Source organism: Scyliorhinus torazame, chromosome 12, assembly GCF_047496885.1.
Source record: "Scyliorhinus torazame isolate Kashiwa2021f chromosome 12, sScyTor2.1, whole genome shotgun sequence".
Lineage (NCBI taxonomy): Eukaryota > Metazoa > Chordata > Chondrichthyes > Carcharhiniformes > Scyliorhinidae > Scyliorhinus > Scyliorhinus torazame.
The window spans coordinates 98,634,118-98,656,459 of NC_092718.1; the positions used below are offsets into that span (position 1 = coordinate 98,634,118).

Here is a 22,342-nt window from a genome sequence, read left to right on the forward strand (position 1 = left end):
TTCTGCAGATTCTGGAACAAATGTAAACCCGCTATTTAAAAAAGAAGGGAGGGAGAATACAGGGAATGACAGACTGGTTAGCCTAACATCAGTAGTTGGGAAAATGTTAGAGACTATTACAAAGGGTGTAATAACAGGACAGTTAGAAAAGGTTAACGGAATTGGACAAAGTAAACATGGATTTATGAAAGCAAAGTCATGTTTGATAAACCTCTAGGTGTTTTTTGAGGATGTTACTGGTAGAACAGATAAAGATGAACAAGTGGGTGTGCTGTATTTAGAATTTCAGAAAGCTTCTGATAAAGTCCTACATAACAAGTTAGCATGCAAAATAAAAGTGTATGGGAATGGTGGTGGGGGGGGGGGGGGTGGTAATACATTAGCATAGATTGAGAATTGGTTTGCAGGCAGGAAACAGAGTAAGAACAAATGTTTTTTTTTTAAAGTGGCAGGCAGACTTGTAGGGTCCTGCAGGGATCAATGATTGGGCCCCAGCTATTAACAATAAATATCAATGATTTGGATGAAGGAATCAAATTCTAAGTTTGTTGGTGACACAAAACTTGGTGGGAATGTGAGTGGTGAGGATGATGAGGGGCTTCTAGATGATTTCTACAAGTTGAGTGAGTGGGCAAATACATGGCAGTATAACTTGGATAATAATGAAATTATTCATTTTGGATGGCGAAACAGAACAGCAGAGTATTATTTAAATAGTGATAGATTCGGAAGTGCTGACGGACAAAGAGACCTGGATGGCCAAGTGCACCATCACTGAAAGCGAGCATGTAGGTATAGCGAACCGTTCGGTAGGCAAATGGTATGTTGGCCTTCATTGCCAGAGGATTTGAGTACAGGTGCAGGGATGTCTAAATACAGCTGTTCAGAACCTTAGCGAGCCGACCCCTGGAGTACTGTGTGCAGTTTTGATCTCCTTATTTGGGAAAGGATATAATTGCCGTAGAAGGAGTGTAGCAAAGGCTCACCAGACTAGTTCCTGGGATGGCAAGATTGTCATATGAGGAGAAATTGGATTGACTGGGCCTGTATTTGCTTGAATTTGGAAGAATGACAGGGCATCTTATTGAAACATATAAAATTCCGACAGAGCTGGGCAGATTGGGTGCAGGGATGTTGTTCATCTGGTTGGGGGGTCTAGAACAAGGGGGTCACAGTCTCAGATACAGGGTGTGCCATTTAGGACAGAAATTCTAGAAGTACCGCATCTATGAAATTCTCTACCACAGAAAGCTGTGGAAGCCAAATCACTGAATATATTTAAGAAGGAAATAGATAGATTTCTAGATTCTAAAGGCGTCAAGAGGTATGGGGAGAGCGCTGGAGTATGGCGTTGAGATAGAGGATCAGCCATGATCATGTTAAATGTTGAAGTAGGCTTGAAGTGCCGAATGGCCTTCTCCTGCTCGTATTTTCTATGTTTCTATTGTGACCAGCGAGGAGTACACTTCAACAATTCATTCACCACAATGGCAGTCCTGTGATCTTTATCACTGACACAAGCGGAGGAATATCACATGAACAGTCCCTCAAATCCTCTGCTAATTCACACACCCCACTAACCTGGCCAAGTATCACTGTTCTTTTACTGACGCTGGGTCAAAATCTTGGAGTTGTGGCCTCCCACCAGCCATCTATCACCATGACTACAGTGATTTAAGAAGAGGGCTCACCATCAACCTACCAGCCGAACTAGTAATAGAAAAGAGATATGACATCCTAAGTGCTGCTTATCTCCTTAGAACAAATAATAAAAAGTGGAAAATATTCACATTATCTATTAATTTCTGTTGATTCACATTTTATTCTTCTGTTCGTAATTTCACCAAGTTCAGCTCCAAAGATAGATGCAAAGTTACGGACAGGAGGAGGTTTAATTTATACAGACCTGATTTCTCTTCTCATCACCCATCTCCAAACAAAGATGTTTTGATTTTGATTTCCCCCTTTAGAAGTGGTGGCGTCTTTCCCAACTCCTCGGTTTTGTTGTAATCCAATTTTTTACTAATTACACCTCGGTAAACCCGAGAAATGAAATGAAATTCGATTATTGTCACAATAGGCTTCAAATGAAGTAACTGTGAAAAGCCCGTAGTCGCCACATTCCAGCGCCAGTTCGAGGAGGCTGATAAGAGAATTGAACCTGCGCTGCCAGCCTGCCTTGGTCTGCTTTAAAAGCCAGCTATTTAGCACTGTGCTAGAGATAGGGTGAACCTGAGAGTTAGTTTATTTGTGCACATGCAAAGTGGGGAGGATGTGTCACTACTTAGCCCATTATGTTTTCAATAAATGAGGGATAAAGAAAGAAGGATTTACAGGGCAAAGACCGCAGAGCAAAGTGCCATCCAGGAACCTCCAATTCCCTGGGAGATCTCCAGCCCCCCCCCCCCCCCCCCCCCCCCTCCAAGTGCCGTTCTGTCTGGTGTCCATTTGTGGGGACCAGTGCTAAACAAAATCCAGCTATGGTCTCCTCAGTGAGGCCGGTAGATCCTGGGAGCCGGTTCGATCTTTTAAGCACACGTAACTCTGCAAGTCTGGGTCCTGCCCATTGTGGATGGAGCCCAGATCACAATGTTCTCCCAGCTTGGGGTGGAAGGGGGCAATATGTCAGAGAACCCCCACCTCTCCACTTTAGCTTTGACAAAGGCTGTATATTTGTCTGGATTCCTGACATTGTTTATGTTTCAACCATGAATAATTTGGAAGGAAGTTTGCATAGATTTTGCATCCATGCCTGATTTATGAAACGTAGATGAACTTTGTATAATTCTATTTGAATTTAGTATCTGCAGCCCACAAGAGTCATAAGCATCTCTTCAGAGATAATGAGGTGCAAGGTGCTGTGGCACTGCCAGATAGCTCTTTTATTATTCGAGGGTCACAGCCAGACATAGCTTCAGTCATTTTAAAAGGTCATCAACCAGCTTTAACATTTTAGAAAGTAGTTAGGATATATATATAGAATAAAAGTAGAGAATGTAAGCTCTTAGCTTGTTACAGTATATATTGTATTTACAATATCCATGAGCACAATTTTAAATTATGGCATAAAATATATTTGTTAGTATTTTCACAATTCTCAACATTTTACGTGGAGTTGTAAAGCCTTACATATATCTTTGCAATGACACCTAATTACCTGAATCCTGCTTCCTCTGCATTATTTTATAAACAATTAATATCTGCTGTGTTTTGATAGAACCTGTTTCTAAACCCACTATCACATCCAATGACACCAACCCAATAGAATACATTGACACAGTGGCTCTAACATGCCATGCATCAGGGACAGCAGTTTCATATCGGTGGCAGATGGAGAATAAAACTATTAACTCCAGTGACCGGATTGGTCTGAGTAATGACAACAGCACCTTGACTATATCTGAAGTGCTGAGGTCTGATGACGAATTCACATGCTATGGGTACAACATGATCAATGAAAATGCAAGTGATCCATATCTACTAAATGTTAACTGTAAGTGTCACAACAAATCACTTGAGTATTGTTTGAGTTAAGTGATTTTGAAACTTGCTGATTTTTACAATGCAGCATATCTCTAGCACCTTGTACCTAATGTCATTAACATAATAATGTTGACTGATGGAAATGGCAGCATGTTCTGCTGTCCTCTTTACAAAACCAGTTTACATTTTGTATTGACTAATACAAATTAATGAAATGAATAATTACAAATGTACCCAGACAGCATGAACTAAAATTGTTTTCCATCATTCTGCTGCATATCTGTGTTACCTTGTTGATACAATCACAGAATAATTAAATAGTTATGAAAACAAGTTCTCAGATCTTGTGGTAATTAATGACACATCTAACAAGCCACAACTCAAATTGGCGTGTATGGAATATATCAAGAACTGTGAATAAAATTGTCAAATTAACTTCTTGTAGTCAAATGAACATGAAGTTCAAACTACAGGTCATTAAAATTGACTTCATGATCATTTTATCTCAATATGCTTATTAAAATGTAAGTGGTGTAACATTGAAAATGGTGAGCAGACATCTGTATTATTATCTAAATTGAAGCACAATGGATGTAAAAAAAAAAAAAGCCTTACTTATTGATACTTTATATAGGGGATAAAGAATCACTGATCCTTTCAGTTCAAAGATTTGATTTATAAAATACTCCTGAATTATCTTACCATAGCCAAAAGTACAAATTCAGAGAAAATGAGAATTTTGAACTGGAATTAAGGCTTCAACACCTTGTTACGATCCCAGTTTTCATACCTATTTGCTTTATCTTAATATTGATATGAATGAATAGCTCGTAGACAGTAGAATTAGTTGTGGAGAGGTTACACTGAGATTTAGTTGGATGTAGTCCAGTGGTGATCGGTTGCATGCTGGTTTACAATCTACAGTTTTGACATACCTTGCAACCGACCTGTGCATTTATTTTAGATGGACCGGAATCCCTTAATATATCCAAGGACCCACAACTTACTTTCCACTTGGGGTCAAATGTAAACTTTTCCTGTTCTGCTGTTTCAAATCCAGCTTCTGAATTTCAGTGGTATCTCAACGGTAATTCTCTTCAGCAAAATGGACATCAGCTGATAATTGCTGATATATCCTTGAATGACACTGGTAATTACACTTGTGAAGCCTATAACAATGCAACAAAAAGATACAGCCTAATAACAACTGACGTGATCGTTGTGGTAGGTACGTAATATTTCTAGAGAAGGTAGAAGTGTTTATTTCTCTCGTGGTGAATTTTGTTTGTTTTATTCAATTTGTTGAAATAGAGAAATTGTATTTTCTGATTGTTATATTTCAGTTCCTTTTTTTTAAATTCGTTCATGGGACGTGGTGTTTGCATAGATTTTGCGTCCATGCCTGATTTATGAAACGTAATCCCGTTTTTCATGGCTCACTGGCCATATCCAGGGGAACCTGCCAGCCAATGGTGAGCTGGTGTCCCCACTGGAAAGTCCGCTTATTGCTGTTTTTTCTCCAGTCAAGGCTGTGCCACCAGGGCTTTGACAACATGAGGTGGAATTCCAATGGTGGGGGCAATTTCCTGGAATCCTCATCTGCAATACTATTGGGTTGGCAGGTAGGCGGGTGGGAGATTTTATCAAAGTATGTTCAGCAATTTTCACCTCCAATAGAGGTTCAGGCTTTATTTCCTCCACAGGCGGATCTGCTTCTGCTTCTGAAGGTTTCTATATTTCCTCCTGACCTCCATCATCTCTCAGTGAGTGTATATGTGCAAGTTTGAGAACAAGAATGTGATTGTGTGTGTGAGTGTGAGAGATACTGTGGCCATTGGTGGCCAACCTGTTGTCCGGGGGGAGGCATATGCGGCCCATCTGGGTTCTGGGTGAGGCCCACAAGACATTTTGTTGACCGTTGCCCATGCACAGGATTTGCCAGAGTTGTTGACCAGGGTAAGAGTAGGGTCCATTAGGCACCAATATGGAAACTTGTGTGTGGAACAAGAAGAAATAGGTGAGGTTTTAAATAAGTACTTTACATCAGTGTTCACTGTGGAGAAGAATGATGCAGGTATAGAAATCAGTGAAGCGCATTGTGATTTACTTGAACGACTTAACATTAAGGGGGAGGAGGTACTAACAGTTTTAATGTGACTAAAAGTGGATACATCCTTGTGGTCAGATGAGATGTTTCCTAGGTTGCTGTGGGAGGGGAGGGAAGAGATTGCAGTGGTTCTGAGAAAATGTTTCAAATCACTCTGGCCACAGGAGAGGTGCCAGAGAACTGGAGGACATCCAATGTGGTGCCATTATTCAAGAAGGGACGTAGGTGCTAACCAGGAAATTACAGGCTAGTGAGTCTAACTTCAGTGGCAGGGAAACTACTGGCAAAAATTCTGAGGGACGGAATTAACCTCCACTTGGAGAGGCAAGGATTCATCGAGGATAGTCAGCAAAGTTTTGTCAAAGGGAGATATGGGGTGGGATTCTCCAACACCACGCCGGGTCGGAGAATCGCAGGGGGCTGGCGTGAATCCCGCCCCCGCCGTGTCCTGAAGTCTCCACCGCCAGAGATTCAGCGGGGGCGGGAATCGCGGCGCGCCGGTTGGCAGGGGCAGGAATCGCATTGTGCCGGTCGGCGGGTCCACCCCCGCCGATTCTCCAGCCCGCGATGGGCCGAAGTCCTGCTGCTGGAATGCCTGTCCCGCCAGTGTGAATTAAACCACCTTTTGAACGGCGGGGCAAGGCGACGCGGGCAGGCTCCGGGGTCCTGGGGGGGCGCGGGGCAATCTGGCCCCGGGGTGTGCCCCCATGGTGGCCTGGCCCGCGATCGGGGCCCACCGATCCACGGGCGGGCCTGTGCCGTGGGCGCACTCTTTTTTTCTTCCGCCTTCGCCATGGTCTTCACTATGGCAGAGACGGAAGAGACCCCCCTCCCCTGCGCATGCGCGGTTATGACGTCAGCAGCCGCTGACGCTCCCACGCGTGCTTGCCCGGCGAAGACCTTTCGGCCCCGGCTGGTGTGGCGCCAAAGGCCATTCACGCCAGCCGGTGGAGCGCAAACCACTCCAACGCGGGCCTAGCCCCTCAAGGTGAGGGCTTGGCCCCTAAAGGTGCGGAGATGTCCGCACCTTTGGGGCAGCCCGACGCCGGAGTGGTTCTCGCCACTCCATTACCCCCGAACCCCCCGCCCCGCCGGGTAGGGGAGAATCCCGCCCAAGGTCTTACAAATTTGATTGAATTTTTGAGGAGGTGACTAGGTGTGTCGATGAGGATAGTGTGGTTGACATGGTCTTTAGTAAGGCTTTTGACAAGGTCCGTTTGGGAGGCTGATGAAGAAGCACCCATGGAATCCAGGGCAATTTGGCAAACTGGATCCAAAACTGGATATAGTGGTAGGAGACAGAGTGTGGTGATTGAAGATTGTTTTTGTGACTCGAAGCCTGTGTCCAGTGGTGTTCAACAGGGATCGATGCTGTGTCTCGTTGTTTGTTGTACACATTTACAATCTGGACATGACTGTAGGAGGTATGATAAGTTCACAGATGACAAAAAATTGGTGGTGGTAAATAATGAGGTGCAATTCCTTAGATTACAGAATGATATAGATTGGCTGGGTAGATGGGCAGAAGAGTGACAAATGGAATTTAAGCATGAAAAGTGTTGAGTAATGCATTTTGGGAGGACAAGGCAAGGGAATATACAATGAATGGTCGGACCCCTAGGAAGTAAAAGTTCAAAAGGACCTTAGTGTGCATAATAACAGATCTCAGAAGACAGCAGGAAAGGTAGATAAGAAGGCTTATTGGATTCTTGCCTTTATTAACCAAGGCATTGAGTGTAAGAGCAGGGAGGTTATGTTGGAGCTGTTTAAAATGCTGGTTAGGCTCCAGCTGGAGTATTGTGTGCAGTTCTGGTCACCACGCTATAGGAAGTAAGTGATTGCACTGGAAAGGGTGCAGAGGACATTCAACAGGATGTTGCCTGGGCTGGAGCGTTTCAGCTATTCAGGGAGGCCGGATAGGCTGGGGTTGTTTTCCCTGGCGCAGAGAAGGCTGAGGGGGGGGGGGTGCAGATTGAGGTGTATAAATTCATGAGGAAGGATGGAGAGGAAGGCATTTTTCCCCTTCGTGGAGGGGTCAATAACCAGGGGGCATGCATTTAAAGTGATGGCAGGAGGTTGCCAGGAAATGTGAGGTGGAATCTTTTTCACCCAGGGGTTGGCGGGAATCTGGGACTCACTGCCTGAGGGAACCAGGAACGAACTGCTTGTACTGTGCACATAATTGTTGTAAATATAATTACTTTCTGTTTGACTCTACAAACTCATGCTGGATTCTTCGTGTCCCTCACAAAAGGCAGGAATGACAGTGCGACGTCGCGTGAGATTGCATTAGATTGCACGAGACGTGGCGAGTCAGGTAGCTCCTCCATGAGGGATCTACAGGCATCTACCGGCCAAGGTATCTGCCAGCCGTGTGCACCGCGCTGTGCTGCCTTTTGGCCGCAGCGTGGCTGGTAGATCGCACCTTCTGTTTCTCTCTCACAACTGCTGTCTGGCCTGAATATTCCCAGCATTTTCTCTTGATATTTCAGTTTTCCAGAATCTCGGTACTTTGCTGTACGTTGTATGCTCCATGTTGGAAAGTTGTCATTGTAGCTAGTTTCAATTTAGAATAAGAAAATATTTATCACAATGTATAGTGCAATTTTTCTGTTCACAAAGCCCACTTGTGTAGATTTTAGAAAAGCACATTTTTGAAGGTGAATTAGTTAGTGCTAATTCACTGGAAGGTTTTGTCGTATATAAACTGCCAAGGTAAACCAGGAGCCATAAATCAATGGAATATGTCACGGTTATATCAATTTATTCTCATTTATATATCGGATAGTTGTTTGCCATGTTTGTGAGGTTTTAGATTTTTTGATGTTGCTGTCCAGATATTGCACAGGGCCAGGTTCAAAGCAGCTGTGCTAGTTACATAATTTAAATTACCAAATTGTATGTAATTATCTAACAAAGCCACTATTGTAAAGTGTATCATACCGAAAACTGATAGTTAAATTGATTTATGAAGAAGCATAGAGTACAAAAGTTACAAAGTTTTGCCAATCCGATATAAAACAGTTCAACCCCATTTCAACTAATGTTCTCAATTCTGAGCACCCAAAGGATGTAAAGGAATAAGGGTCCCAGAAACAGGAGACGCACAATGGCCTCTGATTTTTCTGCCTGGCCCTGACCAAAGCTCCATGCATCACAAACTGACTGCATTTGAAAAGTAATTATCTAGATTTGAAACACTTCAAAACTTATGCAAGTGCATTCTTTCCAATGTGGAGCATTGCAGGTGTTCCGACAACGTAAGATCCGTAGCAGCTCAGGAAAGCAAATCACCACTACCTTCTTGGATTAGGGATGGATGGATGGATGGGCAATAAATGTTGGTTTTGCCAGCGATGCCTACATTCCATGAACAACTTAAAAATATAAATGAAACAAATGCCTTTAAATGGGGAAAGAAGTGCTTGTCTAAAGCATGTGTGAATGGAAGGAATGAATATGTTCAGAAGTGAAGTAACTTGCAAATCAACCCGGACATCATTTTTTGGAGTAAATGGGCTGCCATTAGAAGCCAGCAGATGTATGTCATCCAAGTTTCATCTGTAGACTGTGAAAATGGGTTGTGTTGAAAGCTACCATGCAGGATTATACTAAAGGTTGTTGTGGAGTGGATTGAATGTAGGATGGTGCTGGTGGCATCAATGCTAACTGGTGGCAGTGTAGCCAGCAATTGCTGAAACTGTCTCAAGAGGCATACAATCCCTACAATAACATTGGCCCTGAGGGAATTCGCACAACCTGTACAGAATTTCTGTTTGACAGACTATTGAAAGCACCAACAACTTCTTACCACAGGTTTGTTTTAATATCTGTTGGTGGTATTTTACCCTTTCATAAAATGGGGGTATCTTACAATGCATCACCATTTTGCTTTAGCTATTGCATAATTCTAAGTTATTTATTTGCCTTTGCACAGTGTAAAAAAATCTCAGCCCATATATATTGTTGCTTCATTGTTCAAATATCCGATTTATTGTGTTCCATCTACCTGAGACCTCTTTGCTCCACAAGGTACAGATTCATGGTTGGTCAGATTCCAACCTTTTACGTTCCATTCTCTTTGTTTACTTTTACACATTTTGAAGCTCATTCACATTTCGCAACTAAGGAATATCTTTTGCATGAATGAGGCACATGTCTCCACTACAGATAAAACTGAAATGTTATGAAGTAACCCTTATTTTGAGAATGATGGGAAGAACAAGGTGCCAAATTGAAGATGTACGAGTCTCTGCTGCGTAAGGTCTGAATCTCCGGTGTCAACATATGGAACTTGCACAGTTTAAGCTCAAAATATCAGGAATTATTTTCTGTAAAAACCCAGAGATGAAAATTCAGCACACCAATTTCATCTTTCGAATCTTGCAGTAAATCCACCATTCTTCAAACTTACTTTTTCAAGTGTGCTAACTACTCTCCTGTGTTTTGACAGAACCTGTTTCCAAGCCTAATGTTACAGCCAATGTCACCAACCCAGTAGAACTCAATGACACCGTGGTGTTGACATGCTTCGCATCAGGCACAGCGATTTCATATCAATGGCTTCAGGACAATAGTGCTATTAATCCTGGTGACAGGTTTGATCTAAGTGCTGATAATAGCAGCCTGACGATTTCTGGAATATTACGGTCTGATGGAGAATTTACATGCAATGCATACAATTCCATTAATGCAATGACAAGTGACCCATACCATCTAAATATCAGCTGTAAGTGTCCCAATGGATCATTATTTTTATAACTTATTACCATTCCTGCTGAATTTGTGATTGAAAAAGAGAAATGCTTGATTTTTTGGATATAAAAATTACTTGTTAAAAATTGTAAAAATGGAGAGTTATTGGCATACAATACCAAAACTTGAACCAAAAGTTTTGAGTTTATCTGGAGAAGTACACTTGAAATATTTTGACCCAAGTCAAACAGGACTGGTAGTAATTATATTCATTGAGATGGGTGGTGGTGTTGAACAGTTTGTGTTGCCTACACATCTATTCATTTACAAAATAATCGTACACAAAATAACTTTTTGGGATGTGCAAACTATTGAGTTAGGATTCCAATTGCCACAGAACACAACTATTCAATTCTAACTCTACTGGAAGCGAAAGCAGATGATGTAATCCATATAGGTTTAAGAAATAATATCAGAACAGTTATATGTTGTTACAGTGGTACCTCAAGATTAAATCAGGGTTTGTAATGTAGTTAATTTGTTCATTTTAGATCCCAAATTAAAATGCAAGTCAGATAGGATTGAAGAATGAGATTCCTTTTTGAGGAAATTGAAAATGTTTTTCAAAATTTTATTTCAAAAACGCATTTGATGCAACAACACTGCAGTATGATTTCTTTTATTCATTCTTTGGGATGTGGGCACCGCTGGCTGGGCCAGCATTTGTTGCCAATCCCTAATTGCCCTTGAACTGAGTGGCTTGCAGTAAAGGAGGGCAGTAAAGAGTCACGTGCCGGTCTGACCGGGTAAGGATGGCAGATTTCCTTCCCTAAAGGATGCTAGTGAACCAGATGGGTTTTTAAGGCCATCAGCAATGGTTTCATGCTCATCTTTAGACTTTTAATTCCAGATTTTTATTGAATTCAAATTTCACCATCTACCATGGTGGGATTCATATCTGGAACCTCAGAGCATTACGCTGAGTCTCTGGTTGACTAGTCCAGTGGCAATACCACTGCATCACCGCCTCCCAGCAGATTGTTACAGGTCACACACTTGAGGAGAAACTGGAAGTTATCCAAATTCCATTTCACTACAGGAAACGGATCCTCTCTGAACACTAACAATGTCCATCGCCAATATGAGTAATGAGAAAGCATCATAAGCAGGATACTTTCACAATTGTGACTTTTTAAGTCTTATGTCACAGTTGCCACCGTGGCTGAGTTTAGTTAAGTGGCTTCAAACGTACTGCACTGTTGAACATCTGTAGTGGTAAGGCTTGTTTTGACTCCATGACAAATTATTGTGGTGCTCTGCAGCTCTATCAATATCAGGACTACAGTTGTTGTAGCCATAGTCATTTATTTTCCAAAAATTACCTTTCAAATCCTCCATCCCCAATTTTGAAATGTCAATTGACTGCTCAGTGGTCGACTAGTATTTGGAAACTGATATTGTGCCTCATCATGACAGACTGGGAAATGGAATTGGGGTCTCATACTCATCACTACATCTAGGAAACTGGCATTGATGCCTTCTGTTACATGCTTGGGAAGCTGACACTGGGCCCCCAACATTATTGATGGGAAATTGACATCAGGTCCCAACAATAACACACTGGGAAAAATGGCACAATATCCTGACTTCAGTTTTCATACCAGCATGATTGATGGTGTGTAGAAAACACAAAGTGTGCAGTGTCTATGGTGGTGGTGTTCTCCTCTACTACTGCTTTGTACTTGAGCATAATTTTATTACAATACATTTATGCATTTATTTTAGATGGACCGGATTCCCCTAATGTATCCGTAACCCCCGATTTGTCCGCTTACCTCATTGGAACAACCGTTACTTTTTCTTGTTCTGCGGACTCAAATCCACCTGCAGAATTGGAATGGAATCTAAATAATACCTCTCTTCAACAAAAAGGGCAACGACTTTTCATTGATAGCATTACTTTGAATAGCACTGGAAATTATACCTGTCAGGCATTTAACAATTTAACAAAAAGGTACAGTGCCTCAACAAAACAAATAGTTGTAATAGGTAGGTAACACATTTCTCAATTTATTTTCTTTAGTTTATACTCCACTCATGGAATGGTGAAGGTGGTTATTAGTTTATTCTATGAATAGACTGAAAATGAATAGGTTATTGATAAAGAAAATGAAACTCCATCATCCTGTTGTGCTGACAAAACTGTGGTAACATTGCATTTATTGCACAGATAAATAACCTTCACATTGGTGCTATAAGTATCAAATAGATTTTACCCTTCATCGGTTTCCCACTTTCTTGCATATACATTTTCAAACAAAGACTACATTTTGCTTTCTAACGAAGGGAGACACATCAATGGTGAAATCCATTTGTAATTTTGTTTCTTATTGCATCTTAAAGTATTTCATACTGGCTGTGAACTTTCATTTTAATCAAAGCAGTGAACCGCAAACTTCATTTTAATATTGTTGCTTTGTTCATTCAATCATGTTCTCATTTCCAAGCCAAAGCTCAATTTGGTTTGCTGCCTCTAATATTCCACAAGCGATATATATTTTTTAAAATGTATTTTATTACAAACATGTATCAAAACAGGTTACAGCGAACGAACACTCCAGGAAACATCCTTCCCAACAATCAACTATACAGCCTGTACAGATTTTTCCCCTTTTTCACCCCCCCTCCCTGCAACGTACAGCCCCTCAAACACAGTTACAAACACCCCCCACCTTTCATCAAATCCTCCTGGAGAGCCCCTTAACTCATACTTTATCTTCTTATCTTCTCTAATTGCAGGAAGTTTTACAGGTCACGCAACCAAGCTGCTAACCCCCCCCCCCCCCCCCCCCCCCCCCCCCCCCCGCCCGGTGGCGATACCGGCCGCCACTCCAGTATAATTCGCCGCCTTGCAATCAAAGAGGCAAAGGCCAAGACATCGGCCTTCCTCCTCTCCATGAGCTCCGGCTTCCCTGAAACCCCAAATATCGCCACCAAAGGGTCAAGTCCACCTCCTCCTCCACTATCCTGGTGAAGACTATGAACATTCCCGCCCATATTCTTACCAATTTTTCGCAACCCTAAAACATGCGCAAACAACATTTTATATCCAACAATTTATAAATTACAAATTAGTAAACCGTGCAAAAAATCAACACATATATTCCCAAGTAAGTATCTTCACCACAATTGCGGCCATGACATCCCTTTAGTCGCCATACATATTTTACATTTTCCAATATGGCCAAAACACATATTCACAAGCGTCTATTTACAGTTGGTTTGGACCTTTGCCTGCCCTCAGACCGGTCCACTTCGGCTTTGTCCCTCCTGCTTGTCCCTCGCGTTCTTTTTGTGTGCCATCATCCCTGTCACCCCCTCCTCCCTGCCGCCCTTCAGCCCCATCCCCACCTTTCCTTTTCCTCTCTGTCCTGTTGCTCGCCCTGCCACCCACCCCCCCCCCCACCCCCACCCCCACTCTCCCCTCCCACTTACTCAACTGGCTACGAAGAGGTTTTGAAACAAGTTGTTGAACGGCTTCCACACCTCGTGGAAACCTTCTGACCCACGGGTGGCAAATTCAATTTTCTCCAGCCTGAGAAATTACGCCAAGTCAGACAGCCAGTCTGCCTTGGGTGGTGCTGCCGATCGCTAGTCGAGCAGGATTCTCTGGCGGACGATTAGGGAGGCAAACACCAGGGCGCCGGCCCTCCTCCCCACGAAGAGTTCTGTCTGGTCTGATACCCCAAAGACTGCCACTTTTGGGCATGGCTCCACCCTCACTCCCACAACCCTGGGCATGGCCTCAAAGAAGGTCGTCCAGTACCCGACAAGTTTGGGCATGGCTGGCACCATTTGCATTTGGCCTCAACCTCTGGGAAGAACCTGCTCATTCGGGTTTTGATTAAGTGCGCTCTGTACACCTTTAACTGCGCAGCCCTGCGCAAGTGGAGATGAAATTCACCCTGTGCAGTGCTTCGATCCAACGTCCTCCCCTATCTCTATGCCATTTTTTCCTTGTCTCCTCTGGGGGGGAGCGTACCTATTCAAACAGTCACCCATACTTGTCTGCACAGTTTCCCTTCCCGAGGTCACCCGTGTCCAGCAATTCTCCGACTAACGAGTGTCCTGGCAGTTGGGGGAAAGTCGTTGTTCCTTTTGCAGAGGAAGTTTTTGACCAGAATGTATCTCAGGTCATTTCTTCATTGTAACTGGAACTTCTCCATGATTTCCCCCAGGGTCGTTGTTCTATTGTCTGTGTACATGTCCCTTACCGTCAGAGTCCTGTTGTCCTGTCTCCACCTTTTGAAGGTGGAGCCTATTATTGAAGGACAACCCCCTCCACACATACTCAAACGGCATGATGAGTTTGTCGACCGTGTTGAAAAAGGCTTTGGGGATGTAGACAGGAAGGGGAACCTGGGCAGCACGTTCATTTTGATCGTCTTTATTCTCCATGCGAGGGAGAGTGGGAGTGAGGCCCACGTCTGCAGGTGCTTTTTTGACCCCCCCCCCCCCCCCAAAAAAAAAGATCTGTCCCTCCCCACTGCGGGTTCACATGGAAGATTCCATTCTTCCTCAGGTTAAGTTTGTAACCTGAGAAGGCTCCGAACTCCTTCAGTAGTTTCATTATCCCTTCCATGTTGGTCCGGAGGTTCATGATATATAGGAGCAGGTCATCTGCGTACACTGGAATTCTATGCTTTCTGTCCCCCTTTGTATACCTCTCCACACCTTCGCCGCTCTGCGGGCGATCACTGGTGGATCGCTTGCCAGAGCAAAGAACAGATAGGATAGCGGACATCCCTACCTCGTGCCTCTGTGCAGCCAGATATATCTAGAGTTGGTGGTGGTTGTCCAAAGACTCGCCAAGGGAGCACTGGACAGTAATGTGATGAACCATGTCCCAAACCCAAACTGTTCCAGTACCTCTATAAGATATTGCCATACGACTCTGTCAACTCCATACTGTTGTCCTTCTAGACAGTAGTGGTCGTGGGTTTGGAAGGTGTTGTCAAAGGAACCTTGGTGAGTTACTGCAGTGCATCTTGTAGATGGTACACCCGGCTGCCACTGTTTACTGGTGGTGGAGGGGTTGAATGTTTGTGGAAGGGGAAGCAATCAAGTGGGCTGTTTTGCCCTGGATGGCATCGAGCTTCTTGAGTGTTGTTGGAGCTGCTCTCATCCAGGCAAGTGGAGATTATTCCATTACACTCCTGACATGTGCCTTGTTAACAGGCTTTGGTGGTCAGGAGGTGAGTTATTCACCATACGATTCCTAGCCTTTGACCTGTCCTGGTAGCCACAGTATTAATGTGGCTAGGCCAGTTCAGTTTCTGATCAATGGTAACCCCCAGCATATTAATTGTGGGGGATTCCGCGATGGTAATGTCATTGAATGTCAAGGGATGGTGGTTAGATCCTCTCTTGTAGGAGATGGTCATTGTCTGGCACTTGTGTGACACAAATGTAACTTGCCACTTGTCAGCTAAGGCTGGATATTGTCCAGGACTTGCTGCATTTAGACATGGACTGCTTCTTATCTGAGGAATTGTGAATGGTGTTACATTGGGCAGTCACCCGCAAACATCCCCACTTCTGACCTTATGATGGAAGTTTTCCCCCTGATTCCCATTGACTCCAGTTTAGCTAGGGCACCTTCATGCCATAGACAGTCAAATGATGTCAAGTGCAGTCACACTCACCTCAACTCTGGCTTTCACCTCTTTTGTCCATGTTTGAACCAAGGCTGCAACGAGATCAGAAGCTGAGTGACACTGGCGGAACCCAAACTGAGCGTCCGTGAGCAGGTTATTGCTGAGTAAGTGCCGCTTGATAGCACTGTTGAAGACTCCTTCCATCACTTTGCTGATGATGGAGAGGAGACTGATAGGGCAGTAATTGGTTGGGTTGGATTTGTCCTGTTGCTTGTGTACAGGACACACCTGGGAAATTTATCACATTGATACTCTCCATGAGAATTGATACTCTTCATGACTTTCCCCAGTTCTAGCAGTGCTTCCAGACCTTGTTTCTTATCTCCCCCCCCCCCCCCCCCCACCACCACCACCTCCCCGCCACCCCTCCAGGGGCTCAGGGGATGTGCAGCCCTCGGTAGAAAGTTGCGAAGGCTTTGTTGATCTTTTCTGACGCAGCGACAAGCCTGCCGCTTCTGTACCTAACCTAAGCTATTTCCCTCATGGATGCCTGCTTTCTCAGCTGGTGAACCAACAGGCTTTGTCGCTGTGTTTGTAAAAGGTTCACTGTGTCTGGCGGGGCTGGTGCATTGCTTTCCCAGTGGAGAGCAGGACAAAGTCCATCTGTAGCTTTTCCCTCCCTGCCAGTAGTTCCACAGTCAGGGTCGAGGATTACTGCCGATCCACCTCCGTATGGAGTTGACCAGCTGCTGCCTGGCTGCCCTCTCCTTCCTATCTTTGTGCGCCTTGTACGCTATAATATCTCCCCTATCACTGCATCCTGTACCTCCCAGAACTTGGGAGAGTGAGACCTCCCCATTTTGATTGTTGGTAATGTACCCATCTATGGCCTGTGATATCCGTTCACAGAATGCCTTATCGGCCAGGAGGGTCATGTCCAGCCTCCATATGGGGGGCATTGTGCCCAGCCCGTCTCCAACCTCACAACCATCGAGTGTGGAGCGTGGTCGGAGATTACAATTGCAGAGTACTCTGCTCCCACTATCCTGAAGGCACCGCCTTCCCAACGATGAAGAAGTCAATCCTCGTGTATATACCCTGTGTACCTGGGAGAAGAAGGTGAACTCTTTCTCCCCTGGGTGTGTGAACTTCCATGAGTCCACTGCCCCCATCTATTCCATGAAGGCGTTCAATTCCTTTGCCATGTTTGATCTTTTGCCTGACTTGGGGTGTGATCTGTCTGTCTATGGATCCTGTAAACAGTTAAAGTCCACTCTTTCCCCCCCCCACATGATGAGTCAGTGTGCATCTATATCGGTATATTCTGCCATGCTTTTCTTCATGAATTCCGCGTCATCCCAGTTGGGAGTGTCCACGTTTACAAGGGCCATGGTGCCCCTTCAAGGACCATGATGTACCTACCCCCTTGGTCCGTAACCATCCTCGTCGCTGTAAATACTGTCCTCTTATTGAGCAGTGTGGCCAATCCCTTAGCTCTCGTCCCATAGTACAATTGGTAAGTCTGACGCACCCAGCTCTCTCTTACCCGCAGTTGGTCCTCCTCGCCCTGGAGGAAGACTACATTGGCTCTCAGACTTTTCAAATCGGCTAAGACTTTGGATCTTTTAACCAGGCCGTTAAGTCCCCTGATGTTCCAGGTGACTATTCTGATGGGCTGTCTCTGTCACCACCCCCCCCCCCCCCCAACGAGGTCAACTATACTTACCTTGTGGTTGTGCACCTGCACTCCGTCTACCTCCTCCTTCCTTGCCACCGTTGTTCCCCTACTTTCCCCAATCGAGAGTTTTCTCTCCCCCCCCCCCCCTTCTGCCAGGCATTCTCTCCCCATCTGGTTGCGCCACAGCACCCCCCTCACCCGTGCTTCCCTGTGCTAGTTCACACAGCTCACACATGTGGCGGCCCCCCAGGAGCGATCTTTACCTTTCCCTACCCATTACATTTCTCCCCCCACTTTACCTCTCCTTACCCCTTTCTGTACCTTACCACTCTCACTCCCTCCTTCCTGTGCACAAATTTGTCTGCTTCTGCCAGTGCGGTGAAGTAGTACACCTTACCCTGGAAAGTCACACAGAGTTTGACAGGGTATTGCTTTTGTATAAGGCCGCCTTGGCTGCGTTGAATTCAGCCCGGTGCTTGGCCAGGTCTGCCCCAAATGTCCTGGTACACACTGGTCGAGAGTCCCACCCACTTACAGGTGCGTATGTGCCTTGCCCAGTTCAGGATCTTTTCCCCGTCTTGGTACCGATTCAGTTTCGCAATGATGGTCCGCGGCTGTTCCCCGGCTATAGGCCTTGGCAGGAGTGACCTGGGGGTTCTGTCCACTTTTCGGGGTTTTTCCCTCCAACACGTTTGCTCAGCATCTGGGCCACGTACTCTGCGGGGTTCCTGCCCTCAGTACCCTCCGGTAGGCCCACAGTGCAGAGGTTTTGATGGCGCGACCAGTTCTCCTGGATCTCGACAATTCCCTTCAGCATCCCTTGTGTCGTCACCAACCTTGCCATCTCTTTCTCCCGTGAGGTGATCCGGTCACTCTGGTTGTCGCAACTTTCTCCAGCTACCTGATTGGTGCATCCTGTGTCTCCAATCGGCGCTCCAACGTTTCCAGCACCGCTTGAAAAGGAACCAGTGCCTCCACCATGGCAGCCTTCACCATGGCCATCATTTCTAAATTAACGACATCTCTGTGCAATTGGAGCTCCTGTGTTAGGTGGTCCATCCATTTGTTTCTCAGGGGGTAGCCTGGCTTGCGCCCTGGCGGCCCAGCCCGTTCCGTAACGGCTGATTCCTCGTCGCCCTGTGTGTTCATTGTCGCCTCATTTCATCTCCAGGCTTTTACTAATTCTGTCATCCTTTTGGCTCCTCAAATTGTTGTCTGGCATGTCTTGTTCATAATGGTGGTGTTGGAGAAGGATGTTTTTTTTCCCCCGGGTTTAGCGGTGTATTGTGGGCTAAAAGTGCCTCATTTCATTTTTCCAGGAGGGGAGCCACTTTTACCGCGTCCGCTCAGCTCAAACCCGTCACCGGGAGTCCCACAAATGATATTTAAGTGAACAACTCGTATTTTAGCTGCAGTAAAAGACAGATTAGGATGATCATTTCAAATTGCCTGATACTTTGCTAATATTAACCAAATTCATCCACAGTAGTAGCCAAGTCTGGCATTAAAAAGTGGACACCGGCCTCCTGGTGATTTGCAGAGACCATTTAAATATATCTTAAGCTAATTGGTTGGTTGGCCTGGCAGTGCTAAATTCATAATTTTAAATGCAGGGTCACACACGGGGGCCAGAATTTTATGCTGTCCACTGCAGGTTCTGAGATGGTGTTGGTGGGTGGGGTCGATTACCTCCAGATCCTGCCCAGCCAGACCTGGCCACAGATTTATGCTGGGCAGACAGGGCATCAGGTGGCAAGCCTACTCTTGCCCTTGAGGGCCTTTGCCCACCCAGCCTCAATGTTCAGGCTGGGAGGCAGAATATAGATCGTGGGAGATCCGAAGTTTTATGAAGTTCAATTTCGGGCGACAAGGGTGGGTGGTACCTCCACCAGAAACTCCTTTTTCTACTGGGGTGCCCTCCACTTAAGGCCCGGTGGCCTCCGGACCTCCATCCCCCAAGACTTTGATTGATCCCCCTTAAGATTCCATGTACCTCCATGACCCCTGCCACAAATCTTTCTTGCAGTTCCCGGCACTTAGATCTCCAGACTAACTGCATGGAACTGTAAAAATGGCAGAAGCTGGATTCCCAGCCCCATTCTCACTGGCAACATTTTTTTGCTGGTCTGGTAAAAGGATGCAGGTAGCAAGTCCACATCTTACACTCCTGATCTTGCTGACTCCATTGTGGAAGTGGACATTTGCGAGCCCGTGCAATTTTGATGTAGTTAAACAAATGTTTCCAGGAGACAGGTTCATGACCTTGCAGAAGAGTTGTGAGCTATGAGGGAAACCGTGGTTTGGGTTGGCATCATTTTGACAGGTAGGTTTAAAAGGGGTTTATACGGTGAGTCTTAATAGATTCTGTTAAATATTTAAGTGTGTGTTTCAGGCTTTTCTATGGCTTTCATTATGTTTTAATGCAATGATTGATCACAGTGCTCTGTCTCTAAAAGGTAAGCTGACCATTACATTGACCAGCATTGTGTATTGAGATGCATGAGGGAACTTTAAACATTAAGAAAATGTTCTTGCACATTCAAAACCATTGAAGCATATGTGTAAAGGACCTTGGTGTTATGATCTGAACCTTTGAAAAACTTGGCCATCTGTTCCTTTAATTTCAGAAGGGTCCATTGTATTCAGCACTGATTGGTTATCTTTTACAGCTGGGTTCAATTTGAATGTTCGGCTGAGTTTCAAAAAACACTAATGGACTGAGCTCAGCAGAGGATCTATTCATACAGCTGTGAAGGGACTGACAGCTTTGATTGACAGTTTTATGTGATTGTAGTAGGTTTCAGTTTCTCTAATGTGGTTTTTGAATGCCTATTTGTTTATTTACACCATCACCTATGGGAATTTAAATATTTATTTCAGTAGGGTTAAAGGTTTATTTCCCACTGGAGTGTGTATAGATATGCGCCTGGCAGTTCTATAAGATTGTAAGGTTCAATTATTTTCAAGTGCATTTAAAAGGCTTTCTGTTGTTATTATGTCTCATGAGATATGCATGTAATGGATACTGGGCGAGTGGCTATGGAGGGCATATGGAGGCATCCGCGAAGGAGAATAGAAGAAGTATGCGGAATAAGAGGGGCCACAGGACCTGACCTATTCTGTTGTCCTGACTGCGGCCCACTTATGCCCAGTGCAGATTCTGATTCTAAACTAGCCTCATGGTACGCACTGTAAGTACATACCAGTGGCTGCAAGTGATAGGTCGAGTGACTGTACTTGTTCTTCAAAGCTAACTTCCTCCTCTCAACCTTCCCATTATTTCTGAAGAGGCTGTGCAGCTAGCAGTTGTGGAATATCTAAAAGCATTGGGGTGGGGTGGGGTGGTGTAGAGATAAGAGAATGGGGGTCGGGTGATCCATGGTCACTCTATTTGCAGTTTTCACTTTGTCACCTTTCAGAATGAAAGGATTAAGTTAGTACACAAAGTCACCATCATCTAGTACGGCCTATGCTGCACTGGGTGCCATCTGTAGCAATGCTGCCAATGAGCCGAAGCTTAATTTGCTCCTTGGCATCGAGGTGCTGTATATGCCCTGGTCTTTTGGCTTCACCACCTGTTGTGCGTGATCTTCAGGGGAGAAGGCAGAATATAATTTACTGTTTGATGTGTGGTGCCTACTGTAGCTGAATTGCTGGAAGTATATGGTGGCAGAGACAGGTGTATGTGTGGCTGGTATGCTTTGAAAGTGTTTCTGCGGAAGATGTTGATGTAAGGTTGTTAGGAGTGAACCCTGAATGCCATGGTATGGTGCCTGAAGTGATGTGAGTGGTGTCAGTTGGGGTTGTGAGAACCAGTATGCTGATGCATCAACCAACCTTGATCACCCATCTGTAGGCATTAAACCTTCCCGGAACTGCTGCCAGGTATGTGGTGAGATATTCTGGGCATTCCCTATCCTTACCATATGTTTTTACGCCCTTTCCAGGGTCGCTCTGGAGGTTTCTTGCGTCCCACAAAAACATACCTCTCCGCCACTTCAGCCTCTCAGTATAGTGAGTGCAAGGCAACTTCACTAAACTCTGGGCCCTTTCCTTTTAGACAAGGTTCTCAGTCAGGGACCAGAAACAACTATCCAACAGCCTGCCGTCCATTGCTGCAACTTCCTTTCATAGTGACTGCACCTTTAGACAGAAAAAGCTGCCTGAAGCACATGCTTTTACCGAAAATGACTATAGAACCAGCTGACCCAATCTCTCCTCAAACGACAATCCTGCCATTCACTAGTCTGGTGAACCTTCGCTGCACTCCCTCTATGGTAAGTATATCCTTTCTTAGGATAAGACCTCCAAAACCTCACACAATACTCCCAAGCGTGGCCTCACTAAAGCTCTGTACAGCTGCAGTGAAACATCCTTACTCCTGTACTCAAGTCATCTTGTAATGAAGGCCAACATACCATTTGCCTTTTGAACTGCTTGCTGTACCTGCATGCTTGCTTTCAGCTGGTGTACTAGGAAACCCAGGTCCCTTTGTACATCCAACATTTCCCAATCTATCACCATTTAGATAATGCTCTGCCATTCTGATTTTCCATCCAAAGTGGATAACTTCATATTTATCCACATTATACTGCATCTGTCACGTATCTGCACACTCATTCAGCTTGTCTACATCACCGCAAAGCCTTTTAACATTCTCCTCACCATCAATCTTCCCACCAAGTTTCATGTCATCAACGAACTTGGAAATACTGTCTGGGA

General features: G+C 44.8%; 1 protein-coding gene across 3 annotated transcripts in view; it reads left to right on the plus strand.

The window, feature by feature from the left end:
- LOC140386590 (cell adhesion molecule CEACAM5-like) overlaps nt 1–22,342 on the plus strand; it is a 119,006-nt gene that overhangs the window by 30,356 nt on the left and 66,308 nt on the right. For 2 of the 3 annotated variants that reach the window (XM_072469049.1, XM_072469047.1), the window contains 4 exons: nt 3,218–3,493; nt 4,448–4,711; nt 10,044–10,319; nt 12,071–12,334. In XM_072469049.1, the coding sequence (XP_072325150.1) occupies nt 3,218–3,493; nt 4,448–4,711; nt 10,044–10,319; nt 12,071–12,334 (1,080 nt within the window). The remainder of the gene's footprint in view (nt 1–3,217; nt 3,494–4,447; nt 4,712–10,043; nt 10,320–12,070; nt 12,335–22,342) is intronic. The other variant, XM_072469048.1, reaches the window with a different exon arrangement.